Consider the following 9,831-nt stretch of genomic DNA (forward strand, 5'->3'; position numbering starts at 1 on the left):
CGATATAAAACGATATTCAGAAACGTAAGAGCTAAGAACCTTAAAATATACACTGGAGTGTTTATTGAACATTATTATGTTAAAATATTCTTGTGAAAGGTAAACTTTTTTAAGGATGAGTTGGATCAGGTTTAAGTTTTTTTTCTTCTAACAATCCAATTCAACTTAATTATAAGTGAGTTGAAAGTTGAGTAATTCAAAATAATTAGAAAAGAAAAATACTTCAATATAAATATTTTAATAGCAATGATAATTATATGATGATGACAGTATATATACATGTACTAGTAATATTTATATATAAGATATAATATCATTTTTATAATAAAATTATTAAATAAATGATATTTTGTATTATTTATATAGTTGGGTAAAGTTAGATTATTCGAGTTTGAAATTTATGCATTTTTTATAACTCAACTTTAATTGGATATACAAAATGAAGCTAAATCAAATTTAAGAACTTAATCTAATTTACAAAATATAATTGAGTTCAGTTGGACAAGTTTGTAAATTAACTACAATTTATGTATATTCTTACTCCTTTTTTTTCTTATCCTGTTGTATCATGTGTAATTACAACCTAGTAAAGAAACAAATTTTATTAGGTATAAACAAGTTTACTTGTTTCCAAAAAAATAAATTATAAAAACCAATTTTAAAATTAATGAAAGTATAAACATTTCTAGATTACTTCAACTCAAATAGAATAACAAAGTTTTCATTTATATCTTATACTTTTCTTTTTGAAAAGTCAGTTAACTCAGTAGAGTATTTCGTAATAAATTAAGAAATACTTGTTTATGTAGAATATATAAATGTGGGGTGAAATTTTATCAAATATATATAAAAATGCGTGTAATTTATCATTTTCTTTTATTCGAAAAGAAAAATAAGTGTGGTCACGCGCTATGTGGCGTGTGTCAACAGCAAATTTAGTCCTGAATAAACAATCTAGTGGGAAGAGGAAGACCACTCCTTGTGGCTATCCATGGTTGGGCTTTGAAAAACTCTAAGAAGATGGCCATATCTTTAAACTCAATCGTCAGCTTCAGCTCAACGGTAAGTGCTTCCTGTTCTCATACTTCATCTTTCACTTTTCCTTGGACTTTTTCTATATTCATGGTTTTCTCAACTCAGATTCTTGCTTTTGGTTTCCAATTATCTGTGGAGTGTTTGCACACCCTTTCTGGTCTTTTCGGCATCTTTTAATTTTATCTGTGACAATGATTTCAACGTATGCATTTAGACTTTTGAGTTAAAGCTCTGTGATGTCCTGGATTTTTGTTCTACTGGGAAAAATGTAACTGGGAAATTTTAATTTTCAATATAGTGTATGCAATTCAAAGAATTATAGTTGCCAACACTCAGTTTAGCAGCCTCGAGAAAAAGTTTTTTAAGCAATGGTAGGAAGTGGTGTATAAAGGAATGGAGACTGGTTGTTGAAGGTATAGATATTGGGAAAAATCTAAGTGAGGGTTGAGACGAAATTCAAATATTAAGATGGTATCAGATTTTATCTTACATTTGTTATGGGCTATCTATTATATTATTCACACACAAAATCCAATGGTGTTTGGCATGAGAGTTTATTGGAAAAACCTAAGATAAGACCAAAGTAATGGACATAAGCGGAACAATTCTCATAAGATTGAGTTTTGTTCAAATCCACAAATCTAAAAGTAGAGGTTCAGGAAAAAACAGAAATTTAGGTTTTGGGCTACAAGAGATCTGAGGAAATGCATACAGAAGTTTAGAAGGTAGGAATTAATTATTTGGCCGGAGACTTTTTTGAAATTCAGTACTAGAAATATTGATATTAGCCTCTTCAACAAGTCCACACAAAGACTAAAAAGGAGACACTAAATGATAATTTGAGTGAGTTGAGTGTCCTTTTAATCTTTGATGGGTTTTTAACGGAGACTAATATCAATATTTCTTGTAGTGGTTAAATAATAATCATAATGTTAATGGTTATAGTAATTTGTTCTTTAGAATAAAAAGTTTTCGTTTGATGAACTTCTTGTGATAGCTATTGTTTCAGTGGATTGCTTTATGTCACTGTACTGAAATATATACACTCGGTGATTGCAATGGAACCCAGGTCTTGTAGGGTTTTGGTGCCTTTTTTTCTTCTTAACTAATGAAATTATAAGCAGTGTTATCTTCATTACTCAAATCAAATGTAGTGGTAATACAATTTTATTTCAAGCACTTCAACTAGAGTAGAGTGTGATTCTCTGGTATGACTTGAGAATATCGCATCAAAAACTCTATTGTAGACAAAGATGGATGAATGATTTCGTTTATCACTAGTTAGTTTAGTATGATTCAATTATGTTATTATTGAATCTCATTTTTCTGATCTCTTACAAAAGTTTTTCATTCTCCATTAGAAGTTGGAAACTAAGTATCATGATGCATCAAGATATTCTGTTGGAGCTTCTTTGCCGAAGGCCAGTCAGTTTACACCCTTATCGGTAGTGTCTAGATCGAGAAAGCTTGTCAAGGAAAGAACATTTGGCCATTGTCTTCCAGTTGCAGATAGTGATCAGCTTGCAGCAGACAACAATATTAGTGAGGAATTTGACACTGCTGAAAATTCACCAACCAATGATCAGTTAGCATCCCTGAATCCCCCAGATGAAAATTTCCAATTGCAAGCCAAAGTTGATGCTGAATCAGTATCTCAGACATTAGAGTCTTCCAATGGTTCTATCAACCAAGAGCAAGGATCATCATCAGCATCTCCTAAGGCACAATCTGCAACCAAAGGAACTTCCCTTACAGCAAGAGAGCGGTTAAAGGCGGCTCGAGCTGGCAGCCGATACCCGCAAACCAGACCATCTAAACCAGCAGACATGGGCAGCAGGGTGTTGGAGGCTTCAAAACAAAGTGACAAAGGGAAGAAAAAATCTGGACTTCCAGAGGCTCCAACTAATTTGTTTGATGATAGCAAAAGAGGGTTATCAACAGGCTTCACTTTTCAATTTCCTGGGGGTTCTGATCTCTTTCTCATTGTACTTTCTTTTGTTTTAATCAGCTCAATCATGTTTGCAACAACTTTCATTGTGTGGAAAGTTGGTGCAATCCATTTCAATGAGTACTGAGATTTCGTCTTTAAGAACTCACCATAAAGGAAGATCGCGGATTTATATATTTAGACAAGCTTCAGCTGCTTCAAACTTTATGAACTGATGGTGTTTGTTCATGATCCTTTTTCACTTTTTTTTCAAGTTAATTATTGTTATTATGATTATTTTTAACCTAGGAGACATTTAATTCAGGGTGGATGTAGAAAACAATATATAATGCTCAAAATTGTACCTGTCATTTTATCTTTTTTAGTGTTTATTTTATTGGTTCTGTTCTTTGTTTTCATTTCTCATAGTATAACTATAATATAAGTGCATTTGTTTCGGTATGTCTAATATTATACCAATATAGTTTCACATTGATCAGGAGTCGAGGTCAATAACAATTTAAATACACTTTTCTTTTCCAACCATGTGGTACCTTAAGGACAAAATCATAATGGAACACCGATCTCCAAAGTTCAAAAATATTTCAAATGTGGTGATTGATATGATGTTATCTGTAAGATTTGAAGTAGGAACATTGAAACCTAACTTATGTTAGGTATTTTTAACAGTGATCTGCTTTTTTCTTTCTTTATTGAAAAATACTTTACAGCAATTAATTTATGCAATACATATAAGGTGGTGTTGCACAAAATAGTCATTATCAACAAACTGTTTATCGTCATGTAGCTAAAACAAACACATCATTGTGATTGTTTGTACGTGTCACTTATATAAAAGGTAACTATCTTATCAAGAATAAAATATTATTTAGTAGACTTAATTGCATTTATATTTTCTCCACTGTGATTAATGAGCGATTTTAGTTTTTTTCTATAATCAATTTTTCCAAATTTTATCATTCAATTTGTTAATTTAAATTATTTAATTCTTTCATTATTTTCAATTTACATGCATTTTTTAATTTTTATTCAAATAGTTTGTAGTTGGAAAAAAAATTTAGTTGTGAAAGGTTTAGAAAGTTTAAGCGAAATTGAAAAAAAAAATGAGATTTTTTTGTAAAGTGTAAGGTTGAGTTCTTGAAGAAAGAAAAAAAGATTAAGTTTATTAGTATAGGATGAAATATATGATATTCTTACCGCGGATTATTGAATTTTGATTAGGATTAGATTTCAACTATTTAATGAATTTAGTTAAAGGGTTTAATTGTAAAAATTAAGAACTTAATTTTTAGAAAGATGGAAAATCGAATATTCTACATTTATGAAAGTAAAAGAAAGAGCTAAGAATGAAATTAAAAACTGAAATACGGTGCATGACTTGATAATTAGTAAGATAAATCTTAAAAATAAACTAATTTGACTTCGTTTTTCTTATATAATTGAGATAAAATAAACCTTCACATCTAGAATTTTTTTTCTACATAAAGACAGTCCAAAATCCCATAGTTCTTTTAATGTTTTGCTTAATTTAATATTATACATAATAATATTCAGAGGCATTTTTTTAAAGTTTATAAATACAATTCAAAATGAGAATAACTTTTCCATAATTAGAGATTTTGGGAGACAAAAATGGTCCAAGCAAATTTGAAGATGTTGTTGTAAAGCATAGTATAGAGAATAGGAAATATACTTAAGTAGCAGTGAATAAATACTTTATATTACCATTTAAATATAAATATTATTTATAATAAAATTGTTAATTGTAAAACACCTCAAACTTTATATTAAAAAAATATCCTTCTTTTTCATATAGTCATTCCTATAAAGTTAAATTATTTATTTAAATATAGATTATTATTCATTAACCTGTTAGTTCTTTTGTTACAATTCATTTCTTCGCATATTAAGATATAGTAAAAACATGAACTTAAAAGAGAAAATAATTAAAATAAATAAATAAATAAAATTTATTTTCTACTCTTTCTTATGTTTAAAAAATTTAAGACTTTTTTCTTTGAATTTATTTTTTAATTAGTTTACAATCTTGTATTTATTATGAAATAGAAATAAATAAAAGTTAAAAAAATTATGACTATTTTATTAAGATCAATAAAAAAATTGTATAAAAAATCTATAAAATTTATTATATGTTTTTTGTTTGTCCGTATAAATATTAAAAGAGAAATAAAAAAAAAAGTGGATGTAACAGTATTTGGTCACGTACAAGCACCCATATACAAACACTCTTTAATAATCTATTAAAGCTCATAATTGTTTGGTACTTATCACATTCATTATGAAAACCCATCACTCTTGCACGGCTTCTACATTAAAATTCCAACACACTAACACTAAAATTCATTATTCACAATTTAGTCAACTTACATTTTTATTAGTACTACATTTTACTTATATAAAAATCACCAAATAACTATTTGATTACAATATTCTTACATGTTTTCAAGTGTTTATATTTTTATTACGTGAGGATTTTATATGTTTTCTATTTTCTAGCTCTTATCATCTTAGCTTAAAGAATAATCTTGAGAATTTCTTTTTATTTTCATAAAGTAAAAACTAAATACTACCTGACAAGTTAGTAATTCGGTTTCAATGTGCCAACATTTCAAGACACTAGTTATTTTCTTTGAGTTATTATCATGTCTTAAATTATGCGAAAATATCTTCCGAAAACCAGTTAAATACTAATTAATTAAAATATATTAAATATATTTTGATTAACTAAAAGATATTAAATATATTCTGTGAATATATATCCTTACAACTCAGGGATCACCATACACATCACTGGATAACGGATATTCAGCATATCATAATAAAGACTCATGACCAACATTATAAATAAATCATTGACAGAAGTATAAGATACGTTTTAATCAATTTAGAATACACATTCTTTATACAGAGTACTTACTTGATCGGTGAAGTACCTCTTTCAAATTCATTCCAACCGAACACCAACAATTAAAGAAGATAAAAAAAAAAAAAATCACGAACACATCAATAATTATATAATATTTTGAAATAGTATCTAACTCATTTTACCTAGGTGCAAAACCTGTACCAAAAAAAACCCACAAAAGTTTTACACTAATTATCAATATGGTGAAAATTTGGCACTAATTACACTGATCAATATCCTGAAGAATGCATTATTACTTCTTCCGTAAACGCGGTGTGTATTTTGAGGACACATATTTAGGGTTTATAATCACTGTAGCATAAGAGAATGTGTCGGTGTAGCCATTGATTTCAATTCAAGCATGTAATTATTTAGCCTTCAATCAGCTGCAAAACTCACTCAATAATACACCAAAGTGTAGCTTGCGAAGCACAAAACAAAGTGACCTCAATTTACGGTTGCAAACAAGACATTGGTTCTGCCATGTTCTTTCTTTCTACATTGCATTCAAACTCAATTCATTCTCGCAGTGTAATAATTATGGGCTTCACTGATTTGAAGATTTTTTTACCATCCTCAGTGGATAAGCACCAGTACAGTACCACCAACAACATGAAGCAGGGAAAATTGAATCTTTGAGTCTTCTCAAACTCAAACCAAAGAAAAGAGACAACAACATAAGCTTACTTAAACACATGTGCTTCATTTCTTGACATATTGCAGTTTCAAGAGACGTGTTGTCTGTGTTCACTTTGATCCTTTTGGTTTTCCATATTTTTATCGTGACACTTCACTTGCCGACGGGGTGTTTGTGTGTGTGTCAATGTGATTATATATTGTAAGATATAGTGCAGATATGTTCTGGAGATTATGGGACCCAGAAAGGGTTTGATGAGACAGATAGAGAAGGAAAAAAAATAAGTGAAAGAAGAAAATACGGAACCATAACAAACCACACACACAAGTTGTGTTGTATAACAAAGTGAGTGGTTGATCAGAAGTCGTGTCACTCTTTATTATGAGTTGCAATTGTGACTGTGTATTGGACCCTACATACAAGTAATTGAGCGTTCTTTGTTTGCTAGCAGACACACTAAGCAACCCTTGCAGATCAAAGTGTATAAAATTGGCCTTCTTTTACTGAGTCCCATGCTTTCAACTTTCATCTTCAAAAAATCAAGATACATGAATGAAGATAACCAAAATCTTGTCTTAGACAGATACACAGCTGGACTAGTCAAGTTACTTGCATAGCATAAAATTGGCAAAATGGACCCACCAAGTGTCTTCAACTTAAAGGGCAAATCGTTTACTAATGAGGTTACATCATGCGTTTGTTCAATTTATGATTGAGCAAATCTTGGGCTTTTTTCACTATGATACTATTCTGTCTCTGCTTATTTTCTTTGGGTAACCCTTTTCATCTTGGCTATCATGACAGGGACTAAAACTTTGGTTGGAATAATTGTACAGGGACATGGGTGAAAGAAGGCGTGAAAGCTTAATTTCACCAAATTTATAATTCAATGTGGAAGATCTTGCAGTATCTTTGATGAATGGGATCCACCACCACAAAACCTAGACAGCACTTTCGTGTAAGCTTCAGTGCCTACTTTTTTACTTTATCAAACGATTAACTAATAAGTACATATGTAAACAACTGATGAAGGTCCATGTGTGACTTTTTACAATCACTGGTAACATCTAGGTAAGTGTTATGAAAATACGAATGATGCTTATTTTTTTAAGTATACATGCACAGAATTTTATATGAAAAAGTATTAATCTGAAGTAGTAATCTATGTCACAAAAGTTCAATATAAGTAAACCAACATGAGTTCTGATTCCGTAGGATCTAAGCTGAACAACAAGGGAGACCAAATAGCTATAATCATCACTAGATCAGATAAAACACTTTGTGGTCTAATAAAAATAAGACAATGAGTCATTGATCATCATCCACTATATCAACTACTGACTACGTAACAGTGTTTCCCAAGTCTATATTTGCCAGATACTATACTACTCATGCATACTATTTCATTTCTCATTCAAATACGAATAATATTAGCTTAATAGGTGAGGTCACCTCAGTCTTATTCTTTTACTCTTCATTTTCCCCTCCTTCTAAAGTCCAAGTTCGTTAGATTTAGCGGAGGGAAATTTTTTCTTGTTGAAGTGACTGACAGGTACAGCCAAAATCGATTATCATTTTGACCAATGAAAGGGTATTGCTCAGCACAGCAGTCACCATCAAGATAAGAAGATGATCGACCATTATTAGTGCAGCAAACAGTAACTGGGGATGGGAGATAAAAGGCTCAGAAATCATGGAAGAAACTTTAGAATGGTTTCCATTGTGAGTATGGAAAACTACTATGATTCTGGCTGGCACATGGGCACCAGCTGGGCTCAATGCAGTGATCATTCTTCTTCCTTTGCAGTACCTACACAAATACTGCCTCATGTCACTGACTCTGCCTCTCTTCAATTTGGTGAGTTCCACTCATGGCCACTTCCCATTGAAGGGGCTGCAGAAGAGAGAGCAATGAGTGCTTCCAAGAGTCACAGTCAAGCAGAGAAAAGGCGTAGAGACAGAATCAATGCACAGCTCGCAACTCTCAGAAAACTTATTCCCAAATCTGATAAGGTAAACCAATTTAATGCACCTCTTTTTCAGTTTTCATGAGTGGCATACTTAGTAGTACTATGAAATACGCACAATAAGAGAATAACCTGGATTTTGTTCCTGGCATCACACTGGATAATGAATGCATTATGAAAGATATGTGGCATGGTATGCTTAGCAAAGTTATATAAGGATTTCAATTCCACTTCCACTTCCTCATCTCAAAAAGAGAATATTGAACAAAGATTACTTTTGTGTGACCAAACATGCTGAGATTAACATTTGGGTACTTGCAGATGGACAAGGCAGCTTTACTAGGCAGTGTGATAGACCATGTCAAAGATCTAAAGAGAAAAGCCATGGATGTTAGCAGAGCTTTCACAGTTCCAACTGAAATTGATGAAGTATCAATTGACTGTGACCATGTTCAAGATGAAAGCTGCACTAAAGTGAACAAATTGAAGGAAAATATTGTGATCAAAGCTTCTGTTTGCTGCGATGATCGACCAGAACTGTTCCCTGAACTCATCCAGGTCCTCAAAGGCTTGAGACTCACAGCAGTTAAAGCTGACATAGCCAGTGTAGGTGGCAGGATCAAAAGCATATTGGTGCTTTGTTCTAAGGATGGTGAAGAGGGTTTTTGCCTCACCACTCTCAAACAGTCCCTCAAATCTGCCGTCACCAAAATAGCTTCATCTTCCATGACATCTAATTGTCCCACCAGAAGTAAGAGGCAGAGATTCTTCTTGCCTTCTCGTTGCCTACAGTAACTTAATTGTTCATTGCAAAATCATTTTCTTTTGCCCCTAAGGGTCATTTCAGCGGGGCAATTATTTGCTTTATTTTTCAATATTTACATACCTCTAAGATATATAGCTTCTCCATTAGGAAGATGAAATCATAAAATACTAGTTCTGTGCCACCAATTAAAGCAAAGTTAAAGAGTGAGAAACTAATTCAAAGGGAAGAAATGGGTATGTGGCCTCCTTCTGCATCAGAAATAGAAAAGAGGCAAATTGATTTACCTTTCATGCAATGGATAGAATGAGTGGGTGAGTAAAAAGGTGAATAACGTAGCAAGAAAAAAAGAAAAGAAGAGAAGGGAGGAAAAGCAAGTGATCATTGAGTTGCTTCTTAATTCTTAGCAGACAAATGTTAGTGTTAAATCACTTCACGTTTGACTTTAAGAACTAGATGTGATCAATGTCCACTCAAGTAGTTTTCATCTCCTCTATCACAACACCAGATATTTCCTTTGTTAATTAATGAGGCGAATACTGAAATTTTTTCTAA

At 31.6% G+C, this 9,831-nt stretch overlaps 2 protein-coding genes across 4 annotated transcripts; both read left to right on the top strand.

The window, feature by feature from the left end:
• The first annotated feature begins 878 nt into the window (after positions 1 to 878).
• On the top strand, positions 879 to 3,211 carry LOC137815093 (uncharacterized). Of its 2 annotated transcripts, none has more exons than XM_068618133.2 (2): positions 879 to 1,062; positions 2,397 to 3,211. In XM_068618133.2, exons 1-2 carry the CDS (start codon positions 1,021 to 1,023, stop codon positions 3,108 to 3,110), a joined length of 756 nt encoding a protein of 251 aa, XP_068474234.1. In that variant the 5' UTR covers positions 879 to 1,020; the 3' UTR covers positions 3,111 to 3,211. The 2 variants fall into 2 exon arrangements, with proteins under 2 accessions (XP_068474234.1, XP_068474235.1); XM_068618134.2 differs by having other exon boundaries at positions 907 to 1,062; positions 2,400 to 3,211.
• Positions 3,212 to 7,364: 4,153 nt separating this feature from the next.
• Positions 7,365 to 9,831, top strand: LOC137815083 (transcription factor bHLH51). Of its 2 annotated transcripts, XM_068618119.2 has the most exons (3): positions 7,365 to 7,504; positions 8,089 to 8,559; positions 8,835 to 9,831. In XM_068618119.2, exons 2-3 carry the CDS (start codon positions 8,215 to 8,217, stop codon positions 9,306 to 9,308), a joined length of 819 nt encoding a protein of 272 aa, XP_068474220.2. In that variant the 5' UTR covers positions 7,365 to 7,504; positions 8,089 to 8,214; the 3' UTR covers positions 9,309 to 9,831. The 2 variants fall into 2 exon arrangements, with proteins under 2 accessions (XP_068474220.2, XP_090150638.1); XM_090294512.1 differs by lacking the exon at positions 7,365 to 7,504 and having other exon boundaries at positions 7,701 to 8,559.

This window comes from Phaseolus vulgaris, chromosome 1, assembly GCF_051622355.1.
Source record: "Phaseolus vulgaris cultivar YP4 chromosome 1, ASM5162235v1, whole genome shotgun sequence".
NCBI lineage: Eukaryota > Viridiplantae > Streptophyta > Magnoliopsida > Fabales > Fabaceae > Phaseolus > Phaseolus vulgaris.